Genomic DNA, 20,028 nt, shown 5'->3' on the forward strand with positions numbered 1-20,028 from the left:
GAACACCTAAAACTGATTTGTGGCATGGTGATTATGGCCCTCTTTCCTTGAATGAAAAATCCTAATCTTTACCTGTAAAAAGGGGTCATCTCTTCTTGGCATCGTACATCCCTTTTCTTGCTAGTTTTTCTTTTTTTAGAGCTCTTCTCCTCCTCCTCTCTTTCTCCTCCAGATCCCTTCATCCTTAGGAGTGTCCAAGATACTTGAAAAAAAAAGAAAAGACCAACCATCAAAGTTACTTGCAGGCTAGCACCTCTAAGTCCCTGATCTACACCAGTCTTCGCGTAGATTTTCTTATAGAGATCAAATGACTTTGTGTAGCTACTAGCGATTTGAGGAACACCTTCTCCAACCATTGGACCAGAGAAAATCAATATCAAAGTTGTTTGATAATGTTTTCTATTTTATTCTAATCGTAATGTTAGATCCAATAGTTAGATCTAGAATTTCAGCATCGATGAAATTGATGTATTTTTATTTTCAGATCTAAAATGCATATTTTTCATATCATAAATCATGATGTAGTAGTCTAAGATTAGATCTTATGCATATAATTGAGATTAAATTATTTAATCTTTTATTTTTGCTGCATAAAAATTTTAAAATCATATGCATAGCATTACTGTATATTTTTTTCACAGAGATCACTCGAAAAGGATCAAAATTTGACACCTCGACCTCAAAGCCCTCTTAGGAGGACTCGCTAGGGGATCGAGGATCCCTGCTAGATGGGTCCTAATCAGAAAATCAACTACCTTGTGACAAGCTTGAGAAGCTCATCTTTCATTAAATTTTTAAAAAAAAGGTGAAGGAAAACTAACCCACAGCAAGAATGACTGAACAACCCAAGAATCAGATTTTGGGGGTTTAAGCAGACGACTAAAGCTGCCGATGGGAATCACTGAAGACTTGTTGGAAATCACCTAGGAACTTCATCTCTCTTTTCCGCAATAGTGGAACTATAAAACAATAAAGATAAAATATGAAGAGAGCATCTATTTATCGGAGCTCAAATGGCTCCGACCCATAGTAATTCACCTAGCCATCATTGGTGATTGTCAAGTGACGACCTCATCAGTCTAGGATTTGGCAGCAAAGAAAAGAAAAAAAACTTGCACATTGAAAATAGTCACTCCAAGTTAGACGAGACCAGTTGAAATTGTCATGGCCTGGCCTGGCCCATGCAACAATCAGCCAAAGCCCAAAACAAAATAAAAAAAAAAACAACAGAAAACAGGGGAGAAGACTCCCTTTGGGAGTCTTCTTCCTCCTCTCGCCGGCTCCCAATCAGAGTCGGAGATGAGTTCCCTCCGACTCTATTTAAGGAGGAGAACCCTCCTCTCTCCTCTCATCGAGAAATCCAGGGGCAAAACGGTGGCAATCGTCAGAAATTCCACGGAAGACCGTCCCTGTGCCGTCCAATTTCTCGTCGAAAAAGCTTCGCCGGCGATGGAGGTAAGCCTCCTCCCCTTCCTCTCTTCTCCCTCTTCCTTTCCATGCCGATGTGCACGCTCACCGACGACCGGAGTCGCCAGATTTTGTTGCGGAAGTAACCTTCATTTTTTTACCATTTTTCTTGGATTACCGGCACCGGTGGTCACCGCCGACCATCGATTTGGCCATCTTCTTATCGGCGAGTCACCCCCCTCCTGCCGACGACCGCCCCACACCACTACACCACCGGCCAGCCAACCAACGAGGGGACCTCACGGTCCCCTATTTCAGCCCAAAAGAAACCCACGGGAAAGAAGAAAAAAAGAAGAAGAAGAAGAAGGAAAAGAAAAAGAAAAAGAAAAGAAGAAGGAAAAGAAAAGAAAAAGAAAAGAAAAAAGAAGAAAAAGAAAAGAAAAAGGAAAAGAAAAAGGAAAAGGAAAAGGTAAAAAAAAGAGAGAGAGAAGAAAAAAATAAAATAATAATAATATAATAATAATAATAAACAGGATTTTCTCTCCTCTCTCTTCCGTGAAGAAAAAAAAAAGAGAAAGAAAGAAAAGAAGAAAGAAAAATAAAATAAATTAATTTATAAATAATAAAATAAGAGAAAGAGAGTTTTTCTCTCTTTCCTCTCTCTCTTCAGTCTGAACTAGTATTTTTTCTCTCTAAAATTGGACTTTCTCTCTCTAAAATCCTCTCTCTAGATTATTTCTCTCTTTTAAGATTTCTAAAATTTTGAGAAGAATGATGATGAATTTAAATGATCTTCGTGATAGATTTTTGATCTGTGATCGTCGGACGGTACACCGACATCCACTTTGATCAGATCAAGTATTTTTAGATTTTATTTCTTATGATCTTATTGAATTTTTCACATGATAATCTTAGCATGATTTGATCTGATCGATCAAATTTGTTGAATCATATCGTCTCAGGAGTTCAAGATGAGTTTTCTCTCTCTAAAATTTTTTTTTCTCTAGAATTTTCTCTCTCTAAAGTCATTTCTCTCTCGATCGATTTCTCTCTCTTGATTGATTTATCAATGAAAAAATTCTTTCAATAGTCCTGATCTGATTCTAATGAAGAACTCTGATCCATGATTGTCAGACAGCGTACTGACACCAACCTTAATCAAACTATGAATCTTTAGATTTGATCATCCATGATTTCGATCTAGCCATGATTTGATTTGATCATGTTGATTTCACCAATCGAGATATTGGACCAATCGTAATGTTGGATTGTGTCACCTGATCAATTCGAATTATACCTCATGAATTTTCTTTCCTCTGATTTTCTCTCTCTACTTGATTTTATGAAATCGATGAAGAAATCTCGGTCCTATCACTTCAAATCTGATTTGATCTGATAGTCAAACCTTGGATCGTTTAAGTCCTAATTAGATTTTGATTAGATGAAATTAGATGATCGGATCCAGTCTAAATCGTTGAAATATGGTATTCGTATTCTTTCTAATTATTGAAATTGATTCTGTATAGGATTGTGGATGTTTGATCATGGGATATTGCGATATGATCTACGAACAGAATTTTTTGAAAGAAAATTTATAGAATTATGTGGATTTATTGGAATACGTTTGAGGTAAGTAATGTTTCACTTTTTCTAGATTTATCGACAAATTATAATGTATTTTTCTGACATGATTTGTGAAACGATGTATGAATTGGATGAATGATATTTTGTTATGAAAATATCTTATTTGAAATGTTATGATGAAGCATGATTGAACATATTGATTTCATGATGCATTACATTGATTGATTTCGATACTACATGATTATATATTTTATTATCGAAATTAGAATATGAAATATGATTTATGAAGAATTATGATATAAGAAACATTATGAATTGACAATCTGACTATGTAAAGGACCCTACCAATGGGGGCATATACGTTGGCAATTGATTGTCCTGAGGGTTTATGTCGCCAGCGAGACCAGCGACATGTCGCCAGAGAGACCAGTGACAAACCGCCAGCGAGACCAGCGGCTCCAAAGGACATGGCTGCCAGATGATTCGCAGCCTACCGCAAGCAGATTCGCAGCCTACCGCAAGCAAATACGCGGTATTATGACCCTGCCACAGGAAAAATATGGTCATAGCTCATGGTTGATGAAAAGAATTGAAGAACAAAAAAAATTAAAATCTGAAAAGAAACTTGAATTTTCAAAAAAGAAATAAATTTGGCATGAATTATATTGCATAATTGAAATTGATTTCGAATTGATGAACTCTATATGCTTATTTTCTATAAATGATTATTTACTTAAATGCCTGATGAAATCTGTTGAGAAGTGATCATTGCTTACTGGACTGTCTAGCTCATTACCTCTTATTTTACTATTTTTATAGATGTTGAAAATTAAGATGATACAAGATATGAATGAAAGAGTGATCAGAAGCAGAATCTTCATACTTTTAATTTAGGTTGAAAGTCTTATTGAATTTGATGTAAGGACTATGAATCATTGTTGACTTTATTGAAGATATTAAAGAAGAATTTAGATCATTATGTTTTGGATTTAATTTATTGACTAATTATTTTACTGTTGTTTTAAGATAGCATGATAAGATGCCTTGCATGCTTATGGGAAGAGTTTTCTATGAGTATACGGCGGTTGCCATGACCCTCGATTCAAAATCTCAGATCGGGGGCGTGACAATTAATATGGTATCAGAGCATAAGTGGATGAATTATGAAATATAGAATCAGATATAGAATGGGTGTTAGTGGATAGACACCAGGGATATTATAGTGTAGATCTTTGATGATTGTAGTGGGAGAAATATTTAAAAATTTTGGTTAAACATTGAGATTATGTATAAAAGGATCGCAAGAGATTATGACATATGGAGTTTGAAATATGATGGATAATCTGTAGATCATGATATGATTAGTTAGATCTTGATCGAAAGTAATCACAAAAGGATTGACATAAAATTTTATTGTGCATTATGGTTATTCAAGTGAATCGTAAGTTCAAATTCGATGTGAGAATAATACTATGATATTACTTCTAGTTGAGAAGTTGACTATTATTGGCAAGATAAAGATTTGATAATAAAATATTGTTCTAGAATGGGCTAAGAAAGTTTTTTTTTATGGTGCTTGATTGAAATATTTATCGAAAGTGAACTTGGTATGTGGATCATATATAAAGTGACATATTAAGATAAATACATATTTGAGGATATTACAAAGAAACCTATTTCTTATTGATGAAATTGATTATGAGGTTGTAGAATATTCATCGTACTGAAATCTTTAATCATCATCCTTAGATCTAGATAATAGATCTTATTATGTCTCTTGGAGACTACATGATGTGTATGAAATTTTAATTTAAAAATTTCGTATCTAAGTTGATCAAGAGATTTTTTTAATATTATTGTTGAGGTTGTTAATGAAAAATTGATATCTTTAGATTAAGACAAAAGATCTGATTTATATTTATCTCGGATTAAGAGATCCATGTGAATTTATAATTTAAAAATTTTGGGATTTAGGAATTGATATGGAGTTCCTTTGCTTCTGTTAATGAGGTCCCTAATTGAATCTACTATTAAATGGAGATTTGATTTTTTTGAAGCTTGTATGATTGTTATGAAAGGATATTTGATAGATATTGAAGATCCTAATGATAGAAAGTTTAGAAAAAAAAATAATGATTTGAAATTTTTATATATTCTGATTATGTCCAAATTTGATGGAGCATCGAAAGATTTTTTTTCTCCATTAATTTGACTTATAAGGATTTTTGGTTTGAAAATTATCGAATTGAATTGATATGAGAATTAAGATTTGATTCATATTGATTATAGTAAATCTATATGATGGTTTAAATATGATATTGGACTCAAGGATTAATCAAGATTATTGTACACCAGTAAAAGTATGAATGAGAATCGAAAGTTAATCTTTGACTTCAATTGAAATTTAAAATTTTAGATCTTTTCTATTGATAAGATAAAGAAATAATTTGATCAAAAATTTTTTGGTGAAGCTAAAAAATTTTGATTGTTAGATCAGAGTGCGCAGTGGAAGCATGGTAATCTGGATTACTTTGAGTAAGTCAGGAATGTTGACCCTTTGAGTTAAAGAATTATAATAGATGATATGGTTTGATACAAAAAATTTATTGATATTAGAAAGAATAATATTTTAAAATTTTGAATTATTTTTGGATATCCCTAATATGATTTTCAAAAGTAGAGCTTCCACCTACTATGCTACAAAAATAATTAGCTTCCTAATTCTAGGATAAGTGGACCTTTGATTTTTGATTTTAGATTTAGAATATTTAGAGATAATTTTTTTCTATCCTAGAATTAAATTTTATAATTCTCTAATTACTAGGAAGAATTTGAGATTGTTTATCGAATGATGATTTCGATTTTAGATTATTATACTCAAATAATTATCTCAAGGATATAATAAAATTTGAAGTTAGAACTTTTTTGATCATTATTATTTCTCTGACTGAATGGAAAAGATTGAGGTTATCTATTGATATTGACGATTGTTCTACAAAAGATGGATTGGAGTTATTTATAATTTAATTTGATAATAAATTGATTAATTAAGAGTTGTTAATATTTAGATAAAGAAAATTAATATACTTACTTAGAATAGAGACATTGATTTTGATTATAAGAAAAATATAGTTTTGATTTAGATCAATTTTTGAGTTATTGATTTTATTATGGAATGACTTAATGATAAAATTTGCTTCAAGAATTAGAATATTTAAGAGTTTGAGGGTTTGAGTAAAAAATTTCGATGACTAAAAATAGTGATATTGATTCAATCTTTATGAAATGACTTAATGATGAAGTTGCATCGAGAAATAAAATATCAAAAGTTCGAGAATGAGATTGAAATGATAAATCTTTAACCTTTGAAAGTACGAATAAGAGAAAATATTTTTGAATTTTGATTGATTAGGATGTCATCATATGATTCATAAGAAGTATGTTTTTTCTATCTTATGATGGGTTGAAATTAAGAGTGGTTAATATTTTGAAATAAAAAAATGAATGATGATGATGAATGAAGTTCTTATGCAAGAATAGAGACATTGATCCTCTTCTATTCACAAGAGATAGATTTGATTTTAATTTAAGTCATGAGATATTGAATATAATTTTTACAGAAAATGAGATCATAATTTTGAAATCTTGAAATATTAAAAATCTTTGAGATGTTGATCTTGATAAAAAAGAAAATGGATGGTTTCGTTCAGATCGATATTTGATGTATTGACTTTTTTCTTATGAAATGATTTAAGAATGAATTTGTATTAAGAATTAGAATTTTGAAATATTTGAGGATGAGATTCAAGTAAGAAACTATGAAGACTTAGGCAAGAAAAATTTTGAGGATGAAATTTCTTTTAGAGGGAAAGAATGTCATGGCCTGGCCTGGCCCATGCAACAATCAGCCAAAGCCCAAAACAAAATTAAAAAAAAAACAACAGAAAACAGGGGAGAAGACTCCCTTCAGGAGTCTTCTTCCTCCTCTCGCCGGCTCCCAATCGAAGTCGGAGACGAGTTCCCTCCGGCTCTATTTAAGGAGGAGAACCCTCCTCTCTCCTCTCATCGAGAAATCCCGGGGCAAAACGGCGGCAATCGTCGAAAATTTCGTGGAAGACCGTCCCTGTGCCGTCCAATTTCTCGCCAGAAAAGCTTCGCCGGCGACAGAGATAAGCCTCCTCCCCTTCTCTCTTCTCCCTCTTCCTTTCTGTGCCGATGTGCACGCTAGCCGGCGATCGGAGTCGTCGGATTTTGTTGCGAAAGTAACCTTCATTTTTTTACCATTTTTCTTGGATTACCGGTGCCGGTGGTCACCGCCGACCACCGGTTTGGCCCCTTCTCATCGGCGAGTCACCCCCCTCCTGCCGACGGTCGCCCCACGCCGGCTGCGCCGCGGTCGGCCAACCAACGAGGGGACCTCACGGTCCCCTGTTTCAGCCCAAAAGAAACCCACGGGAAAGAAGAAAAAAAAGAAGAAGAAGAAGGAAAAGAAAAAGAAAAAGAAAAAGAAAAGAAGAAGAAGGAAAAGAAAAGAAAAAAGAAGAAAAAGAAAAGAAAAAAGAAAAGGAAAAGGAAAAAAAAGAGAGAAGGAAAAAAAAATAAAATAATAATAATATAATAATAATAATAAATAGGATTTTCTCTCCTCTCTTTTCCGTGAAGGAAAAAAAAGAGAAAGAAAGAAAAGAAGAAAGAAAAAAATAAAATAAATTAATTTATAAATAATAAAATATGAGAAAGAAAGTTTTTCTCTCTTCCCTCTCTCTCTCCAACCTCAACTAGTATTTTCTCTCTCTAGAATTGGACTGTCTCTCTCTACTTTCTCTCTCTAAAATTCTCTCTCTAGATTATTTTTCTTTTCTAAGATTTTTAGAATTTTGAGAAAAATGATGATGAATTTAACTGATCTTCATGATGGATTTTTGATACGTGATCGTCGGACGGTACACCGACATCAACTTTGATCAGATCAAGTATTTTTAGATTTTATTTCTCCTGATCTTATTGAATTGTCCACATGATAATCTTAGCATGATTTGATCTGATCGATTGAATTTGTTGAATCATATCGTCTGAGGAGTTCAAGATGAGTTTTCTCTCTCTAAAATTTTCTCTCTCTAGAATTTTCTCTCTCTAAAGTCATTTCTCTCTCTCGATCGATTTCTCTCTCTTGATTGATTTATCAATGAAAAAATTCTTTCAATAGTCCTGATCTGATTCTAATGAAGAACTCTGATCCATGATTGTCAGATAGCGTACTGGCACCCACCTTAATCAGATCATGAATCTTTAGATTTGATCATCCATGATTTCGATCTAGCCATGACTTGATTTGATCATGTTGATTTCACCAATCGAGATATTAGACCAATCGTAATGTTGGATTGTGTCACCTGATCAATTCGAATTATACCTCATGAATTCTCTCTCCTCTGATTTTCTCTCTCTACTTGATTTTATGAAATCGATGAAGAAACCTCGACCCTATCACTTCGAATCCGATTTGATCTGATAGTCAAACCTTGTATCGTTTAGGTCCTAATTAGATTTTGATTAGATGAAATTAGATGATCGGACCCAGTCTAAACCGTTGAAATATGGTATTCGTATTCTTTCTAATTATTGAAATTGATTCTGTATAGGATTGTGGATGTTTGATCATGGGATATTGCGATATGATCTACGAATAAAATTTTTTGGAAGAAAATTTATAGAATTATGTGGATTTATTGGAATACGTTTGAGGTAAGTAATGTTTCACTTTTTTTTAGATTTATCGATAAATTATAATGTATTTTTCTGACATGATTTGTGAAACGATGCATGAATTGGATGAATGATATTTTATTATGAAAATATCTTATTTGAAATGTTATGATGAAGCATGATTGAACATATTGATTTCATGATGCATTACATTGATTGATTTCGATACTACATGATTATATGTTTTATTATCGAAATTAGAATATGAAATATGATTTATGAAGAATTATGATATAAGAAACATTATGAATTGACAACCTGACTATGTAAAGGACCCCGCCAATGGGGGCATATACGTTGGCAATTGATTATCCTGAGGGTTTATGGCGCCAGCGAGACCAGCGAATATCACCAGAGAGACCAGCAACAAACCGCCATGAGACCAGTGGTTCCAAAGGACATGGCTGCCAGATGATTCGCAGTCTACCGCAAGCAGATACGCGATATTATGACCCTGCCACAGGAAAAATGTGGTCATAGCTCATGGTTGACGAAAAGAATTGAAGAACAAAAGAAATTGAAATCTAGAAAGAAACTTGAATTTTCAAAAAAGAAATGAATTTGGCATGAATTATATTGCATAATTGAAATTGATTTCGAATTGATGAACTCTATATGCTTATTTTCTATAAATAATTATTTACTTAAATTCCTGATGAAATCTGTTGAGAAGTGATCATTGCTTACTGGGCTGTCTAGCTCATTACCTCTTATTTTACTATTTTTACAGATGTTGAAGAATTAAGATGATACAAGATATAAATGGAAAAGTGATCAGAAGTAGAATCTTCATACTTTTAATTTAGGTTGAAAGTCTTATTGAATTTGATGTAAGGACTATGAATCATTGTTGACTTTATTGAAGATATTAAAGAAGAATTTAGATCATTATGTTTTGAATTTAATTTATTGACTAATTATTCCGCTGTTGTTTTAAGATAGCATGATAAGATGCCTTGCATGCTTATGGGAAGAGTTTTCTATGAGTATACGGTGGTTGTCATGACTTTCGATTCAAAATCTCGGGTCGGAGGCGTGACAGAAATATTTAGGTACGATGATCTACCACATAGGATGCGGACAAAGCCCCTAAACACGTCAACCATAAAATATGATTCCTATTTAATACATAATCACGATTAATCATGATTTAGTAGAAAAAATAATGATTTAGTGGAAAAGTTGCTGGGAGCAAACAGGTGGTCCGAACTTTCCGTCCGTCAACCATTAGCAAGGGGCCCAAGCTCGCCTGGTTTATTTTTGAGGCCGAAAAGAGAAAGGGGAGCGGAGAATAAATACGCGCGTTGTTTGAAGAGTGTGAGAGGAAGCATGGGACGAGGGAAACGTCGGTGGAAACTCTAGTTCCACTGGTCGCCGTCGACTTTGACGTCGTCGTCCATAACGACGGAGGCGCCCATGGAGTTCGTATGCCCCTTCTCGCGCTCGATCATTGCGGCCCCGTCATCGTCCCCTCCGGCCAGGCCATCGAGCGGAGCTGCATCCAGGCTTGCCGTGTCCTCGCCTTCACCCCTTCCTCCCTCGCCACCTCCGTCGACCTCTCCCCTGATGCTCCTTTCCATCTCATCCCCAACATCGCCCTCCCCTCCATCATCATTTACTGGTGCGACCGCGCCGCAATCCCCCAGCCCCTCCCAGTCTTCCACGACGCTGCTCGTGGCTGTTTCCAATGGTGAGAAAGCTCCGATCTTGGAAGGAGGATCGAAGGAGATGATGACTCCGGATGCTCCCCCTCAGTCCGTGTGCTCCTCCAAGAAGAATTCTTCTCCTCCCCGCTTTCATCTTCGTCTCCGTCCTCCCCTTAGTTCGGGTCGTCCGTTTACTCCTGTAACATTCCCACTAAGCCATCCTTTCCTAACTAAACCATGGTTGTCAGATTTTTATGGTTAAGGTGCATGTTTAGATTTTTATGCTCCGAGATTGACCCTGGTCCGCGGAGGCAATTAACTTCTATAAAGCTCTAAGACAGGCGATCAAGAAGCGAGTGCGAGAGAGAAGCGCGAGAGGAATAGAGATGGTGGTCCCTGTGGTGGCTGATCTCACCGGGTGGACGTTCGACCTGGACGACGAAGAACTGATCGAGCATTATCTTGTTCCCAAGGTGCGCGGAGAGCAGAAGTCTCATCTCTGTTTTATCCCCGAGCTCGACGTGTACGCCACGGAGCCTTGGAATCTTGGACGTAAGTTTAATTACATCCACAATCTATCCATGTAATTCTTGCGTGCATGCTTCCGTTGAATCTTGGAAGTAGATTTAATTACATCGATAATCTATCTGTGTCTATCGTTCTTGCATGCATGCTTCCGTTGAATCTTGGAAGTAGGTTTAATTACATCAATAATCTGATCTATGTGTCTATCTATCTATCTGTGTAATTCTTGCATCCATGCTTCCGTTGAACCTTGGAAATAGGTTTAATTACATCGATAATCTGATCTACGTGTCTATCTATCTATATATGTAATTCTTGCATGCATGCTTTAATTTCTTGTCTCTACTGAGTTAATTAACGTAGATTCTTGTACTGCATTGCGTACATACAGTTGAATTCAGGCATGGGAAACATAGAGATGCGTTCTTTTGCTTCACCCGAGTTGCTCGTTCCGTCGCCTCCAACGGCAGGCTGCAGCGTGGTGCTGGGAACGGCACATGGCATGCCGGTGGTCGGAGAACCCTTGTCCGCTGCAACGGTGAAGTTTCTGGGCAAAAGATGAGCAATCTCAAGTTCATGCTACGAGCAAAGAAAGGTGGGAAGGCTGTGGCCACTTCTTGGATAATGCACGAGTACCGGCTCTTTAAACCTGCAATCGACGACCAAGGGAAGGAGATGGTGCTTTACCGCATCCAGAAGTCCAGGACGGGCTTGAGCGATGATCATCAATGCCTGGATGATGATTTTTCTGTCTCTATGGCCAACCAGCAGCGGGGAAGCGGAAAAGAGCCCAAATGCCGCCACCGGGCATCGCTGATTATGAGCAACGGCTGGGGAGTACCAACATGTCCCTCTGGGAGGATTCAGGCAATACGAAGGTCAACCAATTGATGTATGATGATCATGCCCAACAACCGGAGGGGATTATGATAGAAAGCACAACCAGCAAAAGCGATCAAATGCCGCTGATTATGAGCGACAACCGGAGAGTACCAACATGTTAGTCCGAGAGCATTCAGCGGCGCATGTCGGCAATGGAAAGGCCATCCAATTGATGCATGATGATAATGTCCAACAGCCGGAGGGGAATACGATAGGATGCATAACTAGCAAATCCCTATGGAAGAAGGATTGGGATGAAGCAGATTTCTGCCAGATTCTAGATATGATAGAAAGATGCTAGCAATTCTCATCCATTTCTCAATCCCTTCTGTGGCTAATCAAAAATGTTGAGTTTCAAAATATTCATGTTTTTTACGCAACCACTTTTAAGGGGTGTTTGGTTGGGAGGAGTGGAGGTTTGGAATCAGAATCGAATGAATAACTCTCATTCCAATCGTTTGGTTAGAGGAGTCCCATTTTGATTCCGATTCCCGGGTAGAATGGGAATGGCTCAATTTATATAGAACTCATCCTTACTCTTCTCTATGGATTTAAATTTTTATTTCAATTTTAATTTCGATTCCAATTTCAGTCATGAACCAAATGCTTCAGAGAATTTGATCATTTCGATTTTAATTCCAAGCCATTCCGATTCTATTTTCATTTTAATTTCGGTTGCGAACCAAACACTCCCTTGTATTTTTTATATTTGACTTTGCAGATGATTGAATCCTACTTTGCAGATGGTTGACTGCTCATCATGTATTCACTTTGGGCTGAGCACATTGGATAATTTGGATGACTTGTTTTCAACTTTTTCTTGTTTCAATTAAAACAAATTATTCATACATATTTAGTATGAATACATCTAAAAAAATTAAAAATAAAATATCTCTAAAAGATCTAAGGCTCTTTCTCGGAAGTCAATTCAACCGACTGCATTATTCGCTTCTCGGAATACATGTCTAACTGTAAGAGTACCCATACACCCAAAAAGCAAGATCAAGATATCTCATGATAGAAGATAGGTAGTAACTTTCTACATATAACTTAGAAGTCATGCCATCACCATAGCTAAGTTTTCCTCAATAATCATAAGATCCGCTCTTAAGATCTGTCATGTATACACGACCCCTAATCAAGTTGCACCGAGCTCCATCCCAAGAACCGTGGGCTCAAAAAGGTGATACTGACACTCCCATCAAAGTGACCTTAAGGTATCCTGAAGGTGGGGCTCCCAGACAATAAAAATGTGTTGGATTACTATAAGAGGAAGATGGGAGTCCCAAGTCTCCGGGAGTCCTAGAGGTCACGTCAATCAATTTCAGTGCTAGATTAAGACTCTCTTCAAGATAAATGTTGGGTCTTGATGACAATGATGTTCTTGCCTAACCAAATATGTTGGGCAATGTAAGCTGCCCAGATCCATAAGAAACGACCAGCCACACTTATACTTGATGGTAGTGCCAATTGTATCACTTTTATTTTCACATTTTTTTCAAATACTTCCCCCTCATTCCAACTTCTCTAATGAAGAAAAGCATGGAGCTCCTATGCTTAAATGGCTGCCAACTCTTGTCAAATGAAGCTTTCTAAAAAGCTCGAGGAAGAGCAGAATACAGAACTTAGTTTAAACTCTATATCATCAGAAACTCCAAAGGCTTCCATCGGCATCAATGGCAAAATTCCACCTATTGTTATGTAAGAGAGAGATTCGTGCGCCCCGCCACAAAGAGGTGAAAAGAAAAATGAAGGAGAGAGCAGAAAAGGCTCCTCCTCAAGCGAAAGAATGGACACCCGAGCAAAGCTCTCATCCACCAAAATTGACACACACACACACACACACACACACACACACACACACATATATATATATATATATATATATATGCACGGGCGTGTATTTGTGTGTCCCCGAGTACCTTTTCTGTAATAATGATATTATTTTTATGTTATTACAATTAACATATATTAAACTTCCATATATCAAAGTAATAAATTATATTGTACTATTTATTTTATAACAATTATGATATAAGATTTATAATTATAATGAAAATCGAATCAAGTTTCAATTAACAGAATTGTACTTGCACCCAAATAGTTGTTCCGCAACCCGCAGGCAAACCAAACAACTAATAGAAAAGAATAAATGGTTTTAACCAAGATGCATATTGTACTTCACAAAATCTACTGATGGGATTGAGACCATAACCACGTCTGGCACATGCCAAAACAAGGAAATAGCTAAAGATAAACCAATACGCGTCCCCAAAGGGCTTGCCAAAGATTCTACACGGAATTTTATTTCCTTTTGACTTGCAACAACAATCATTCCACAAGATTCTAATTCTCCAGTCATCCCAGGCAGGCATATGCATACATAAAACATCAAGGAAGATAAATGGTTCGCAGGACATAATGATATTTGAACAATTCAGAACAAATCATCATTCTTATCACTTCACCAAAATCCCAATACAAGTCAACCAGTCGTTCAGGAACCCAAAGTGGATAGGGAAAATTATATCATAAGGCTCAATGGTCAGAAGAATCAGGAGATAAAATACTAAAGGTTCTAAATTGAAACAGAAAAGTCAGCTACTTATAGCAGTAAAGCTATGTTCCAATAACATTCATATTCTACAAAACCAACCAATTGCACGATGCTTTCTCATGGCAGCCAAAAATAGTGGGGGGAAAAACCTAGAGAGACCTCACAATCTATAGACAAGCTTCTCATATTCTCATGTGGAAACAATAGGAAAAAAATAAAAGGGTGCTAGATGCATTCAACCCAAACAACATTAGGATCAAATGGATGACAACTTTGAAACCGAAATTCCAAGGGTGAGCAGCTCCTTTATTCAATGTTTGGTTGAACTGACAGCTGAAGATCCAGGACGGCTTCCACGGCCACCATTTGATCCCATGTAATCAACCCTTTGATATCCAACATCAGCTCCACGACCTCTACCACCACCTCTGCCTCCAAAATCAGGTCTGTTATTGAAATCCCCCCTACCATAACCCCTCCCACCACCATAGTTGCCACGCCCTCTCATTCCATCATTCCGGAATCCACCCCCTCTGCCAGGTCCAAACCTTCCTCTGTTATTAACTGCAGAGAACAAATCTTAATTTTGGTAATTGTGACCCAGATAAAAAGCCAGGAAAACATTTGTTGAATGGTAAAAATCAAAATGTCTGGCCATGTACGGTCTCTACATAGTGTAACAGCTCCAAAATGAGTTCCCAAACGTGGGTTTGAGAAACCTACCGTTCAGTCGGTCCCATCTGACAACTGTTGCAGCAATTTTGAGATTTTATACTTATATATTTTAATAAAATAAACAAAGTCAAAACCATGTCTTTGCACAAACTACTTGCAATCATATTAATAGTCACACATGATTTAGAAGAATAAGAACTAGCATTATAATATAGTAGTTTATGTACAAGTTCATATATTCATGTGTAAAGAACTCAGATAGAGAGTTTATTCCACACTTGCCTCGTGAACCATTCGTCCGCTTTTCCTCCACGAAAGCTTGGCGACCACCTATCACTATAGGTGAAGCCTGAAAGAGTGAAATGAACTCGTCACATTTACAGCTGAAAAACATATGTAAAGAATGGAACTTGCTGAATCCCTGTTATGCCTTTGGCAGATTCATATGATACTAGGACTTACAGATAATGGCACAAGAACATGCCCACAAGAATCTGATATAAAGATGGGTAAGAAGCTGGAAATCTCAAATGGCAACTTTAAAATTGAAATTTCTTTTGAACTTTCTAAGTCGTGAACATAAATAGGACTCGAATACGATACTTTTATATACTAAAGCTAGAGCTATCTTTTGATATGTTAAATTATCCATATCAGTTTATGGTACATGTAAAGGAAATATTCCATTGCAATGTCAAGCCAGAAGAGAAATGGATATGTAGATACAACTGATTAAAGAAAACTTGAAAAAGCAGAACCTGTGGCACTAGAAAAGAGACGTATAATGAACACATAAACTTCATAAGTTTACCAATATGAACTACAATCCTAGTAAATCATGCACAAGTTTCACCACATAAACTTGCAGAAACAATTGAACAGCTTACTAAATATATCTTTAGAAATAACACAACCTCTTAAACTCAAGAGTGCTGTAACACCAAGATGAGTGAAAGAATTATGCTGCTCACGCATAGCAATTACTCAGGTGGTCTCAAGTGAACTACTGGGAATAAATTTCCCACCCACCAAAAGCAACCAAAGGACAAGAAAGCATTCAGAAACTGTATATTTTAGGGATATTACCAACCTAAAAGAAACACACAGATCATCAAAAAATTGTTTGTTACCTCAGCAAGTTAGAAGGTTAAGGTATGGCAGTCAGCTAATCTTTACCAAAACACCAAGAAGCAAGCAATTGCATTTCCCTTATCCTAGTTAGGGGTGCAAATAAGTCAAGCAGCTCATGAGCTATTTTAGCTACTCGAATAAGTTTTCACATCAAGCTTGAGTAACAAGATACTTGACTCGAAAACTCACAATCCCATTCAAGTTTACATATATTTTTAATAATATTATTTTTATTTATAACATATACATATATTATATATATATATATATATTATATATATATTATATATATATATATATATATATATATATATATGTATGTATGTATGAATGTATAATATTTATATATATATGTATGTATGTATAATACATACATATATATATATATTATATATATATATATATATATATATATATATATATTATACATATATATATATATTATACATATATATATATTATTAGGAGGTTAATGTTCAAATTCGAGCTTTAGTTTGGCTCGGTTAATATTCAAGTCCCGTCAAGTCAATCTCGAGTATTGCCCTTTTTTCATCAAGTCGAGCTCGAACTTAAGATATTAAGACTGGATCATTCTTGAGTCAAGTTTCGAGTTGGAGTATTTTGAATCGAGTCGAGCTTAAGCTTCTAGCTACTCGACTGGGCTCAGTTCAATTACACCCCAAAATCCTGGTTAAGTTGACACCACAGACATAGTTTAATAGACTAGATGGGATCTAAAAACATCTTTCAGATATTTTCCATGGCACCCGGAGTAAGCAACTGAAGGCCTATCATGTCCCAAGAATTCATGATTTACTCTACATGAAAATGCAACCTAAAGATAAAACAAAGTATTTTTAGTTTGAATTTAATGACTGCTATTAAATTTTTTTGCGAAATCATAGGATTGACCAAGTTTAATCATAATTCAGATCACCAATCATCAAATAAACCAATCTCTCAAAAAGGAAATAAACTGTTTAAGTTGGCCAGCTCCTGTTTGGCTCTGTTTTTCCTACTATATTTAAATGAAAAAGAAAAAAGATGGAGTATGCTCGTATAATTGCTTAAATACAAAAATGTACACATGCTTGGGCTTTTTGGCTCATATGACTAATTATACACCTGAAGGCATGCCTTAGTGCAACAGCAAAGTTGCTCTAGTGTAACCTTAGTGGATTCAAAACACAAAAACAGCCTCATTACACATGAGAGTAGGGCTGCATACATGTGACCCCTCACAAACCCTGCAGTGGCAGGAGCCCTGTACACTAGGGGACATTTTTTTCATAACTAATTGTACACCTCTGATGCACCTATTTTTTCCCACCCATCATTGCTAAAACTTTTTGTTTGTGGTTTGCATGGTTAATGGTTTCTCTATTTTCTTATTACAAATTTACAAGGCTCCATCTTCCACCCCCTTAGCACAGCAACTTTAATCCACATAACAACCTAAGACATTGCATTTATCATTTATTCTTAAACCATGTAGGCTTTACATGATTGTTTTCCAAGACTGCTTATTATCGTCATTGAATAGGCTCATTCAATATCAAACTGTACAAAGGATCATCATAGATAGAGCCATTTACTACTGGTCGTAGAATTGCCCAATATAAGGATTTGTGAACAAGTGCTGAGAGAACAATGCCTATAAATTGCTCAGGAAGATTTTATTAGCAATTAAAGAGATAATCTCGAAAGTAACAGATGTGTTTTCTCTCTCTTGAATACTACCTGTAACAGCAACTTCATCATGGTCTTATCAGCTCAAACATCCACAGGACCTCCAACATAATAACTGAAGGGAGAGGGAGTTAGGTACTATAACCATTGCAACTTGATGGCCCATAACCTCATTCTGGAGCTGTAAACAATTATTCAGTTCAACACAGAAATTTGCATTGTGAGATGTGGATTCATCCAAAAGACTTGGCATGCAAAACCAAGGAATAAGGTATCATGTACCAGTGCCATGTCAGCTTTGGCCCTAGCTATATTATATATTGTGTCATCTCGTGCCATTCAGTGCTTGGCACACACTGGCACCTCAGCATGCCAAGCACAAGCATCCAACCAGTACTGTCCTAATAATGCAGGCATTAAGGCACCAGAGTTTGCACTATGTTCTATTTATCGTGCCATCCAGCACTTCAATCCATGAGCAAAACATGTTCTTGAACTTCGTTATAAGCACTATGGACTCATTAAGACAGAATATAGTTTCAAGTAACATCCACATTCAGAAGTTGTGAAATTACAAAAGTTAATTTAGTATTTGCACTTTCATATGAGATATGCTGATGAATTACATTTTGTGTATCGCTGGTGAAGCAATGTTGCAACCAGATTCTATTTTATGTATGAGACTTTATTGAAATCAAATATCACACAAATTTGTTTAAACACGGAAATACAACAAAAGGAAACAAAATGCAGCCAACTGATAGCTGCATTCCCATCTTGCATGCAAAAATGCTCCAGCTAAGAAGAAGAAAATTAGTTTTTTCATGAAACAAATTCTTGAATTGACATAGTAATAACCCATCTGGAAGACATTACAGTCCAACTCATGACACTCTATTTTCTTTCCTTATTAGGAAAAATCATCCAAACTTGCTAAAAGATAATATACATATATATGAACCAGGAAATGTCGTACCGGACCAAACCGCCCAGTATGGGGCATACCAAACCGGACCAATGGCCAGCCGATCCGATTCGATCTTTTTTTCCGGAAAAGACATCCGAACCGCACCGAACCGAGCGGTTCGGCACGGTTCGGGGCCATACCGCCCGAAACCGAGCGGTATGGCTCGATATGGTTCGGTTCGGCGTTGAACTGAACCATACCGACAATACCCACATGGGGGGAGGTGGGGGGTGTGGGGGGGGTGTAATGGGGTCTGGGCTGTCATTTAGTGGCAGCCCAGATGCTTTCTCTAAGAGACCCAAGAGCTCTCTCACAAAACTCCCGAGCTCTAAGGTGTTCGACAACACACGAAAAAAATTAGAAAAAAGAAAAAAAAATTTGTCAAATTGCAGCACTGGTTCGAGACGCTGATTTTTGGCTGGAAGGTAATATATTATTCTTTTAGTAAATATTTTATTTTTTATATTTTTATGGCTAAAAAAAAGATAAAAACGAAGAAGTATAAAAATAAAACAAAATCATGTCAAAATTTTGTGATTTTAGTATGATTTGATCATATATGATAGATCTTTGAAAGATGTACATGATGACACTAAAATTATTGATTTTCATTAGTTATATATTTTTTAATATATATATATTTATTCGTAAAAAATTATTAAAAAAATAAATTTAAAAAAAATAAAAAATCAGTTCCAGAATCATGTTTAGAATGATTCAAGCTACTTGAATCTAACCTCGAATTTTTTTTAAATTTTTAAAATTAAAAAATATTTTTATAATTATTTAAATAATAAAAAAATATTATCAAATAAAAAAATATAAAATTAATATTATATTTTAGTTAATTCAAAAATATTATTTGAAATATATAATATTTTTTTGAATTTATGAGTTTTAAAATTATTATTGAATTTTTTTGAATTTATATATAATATTTTTTTAATAATTATTAAACTGCCGTGTTTTGTTATACTTGCAGAAATAAGTAAGAAGAAAGATTCAGAGCGTAACATTGGTTGGGATCATGACGAGATGCTTTCGACTCGACATCATTGGAAATGCAAATAGTACAAACAGAATTCAAAGGAGGAAGAGTAACTAGATTGAAGTAGCACTTGGCTGGTGGTTATCCTGATATGTCCATGTGTTGAAAATACCCATAGGAGGTCCGACAGTTGATGAAGAAGCACTTTGTT

At 35.6% G+C, this 20,028-nt stretch overlaps 2 protein-coding genes across 3 annotated transcripts in view; one reads left to right on the top strand and one right to left on the bottom strand.

Annotated features, from left to right (window-relative positions):
* Nucleotides 1-10,789: 10,789 nt before the first annotated feature.
* Nucleotides 10,790-11,819, top strand: LOC105034430 (NAC domain-containing protein JA2-like). Its single transcript, XM_010909593.2, has 2 exons — nt 10,790-10,955; nt 11,320-11,819. Exons 1-2 carry the CDS (start codon nt 10,790-10,792, stop codon nt 11,817-11,819), a joined length of 666 nt encoding a protein of 221 aa, XP_010907895.2.
* Nucleotides 11,820-14,393: 2,574 nt separating this feature from the next.
* Nucleotides 14,394-20,028, bottom strand: part of LOC105034427 (nuclear transport factor 2) — a 31,659-nt gene continuing 26,024 nt past the window's right edge. For both annotated transcript variants that reach the window (XM_010909591.4, XM_010909590.4), the window contains exons 9-10: nt 15,325-15,391; nt 14,394-14,931 (exon numbers count right to left, since the gene is read on the bottom strand). In XM_010909591.4, coding sequence (XP_010907893.1) covers nt 14,678-14,931; nt 15,325-15,391 — 321 coding nt within the window. In that variant the 3' untranslated portion in view covers nt 14,394-14,677. The remainder of the gene's footprint in view (nt 14,932-15,324; nt 15,392-20,028) is intronic.

Source organism: Elaeis guineensis, chromosome 9, assembly GCF_000442705.2.
Source record: "Elaeis guineensis isolate ETL-2024a chromosome 9, EG11, whole genome shotgun sequence".
NCBI lineage: Eukaryota > Viridiplantae > Streptophyta > Magnoliopsida > Arecales > Arecaceae > Elaeis > Elaeis guineensis.

Excerpts from the sequence above, each read along its gene's own strand:
- LOC105034430 (XM_010909593.2), top strand. The coding sequence starts at position 10,790 with ATGGTGGTCCCTGTGGTGGCTGATCTCACCGGGTGGACGTTCGACCTG. Across the intron at positions 10,956-11,319 it reads GGAGCCTTGGAATCTTGGAC|TTGAATTCAGGCATGGGAAA; the intron begins GTAAGTTTAATT and ends GCGTACATACAG.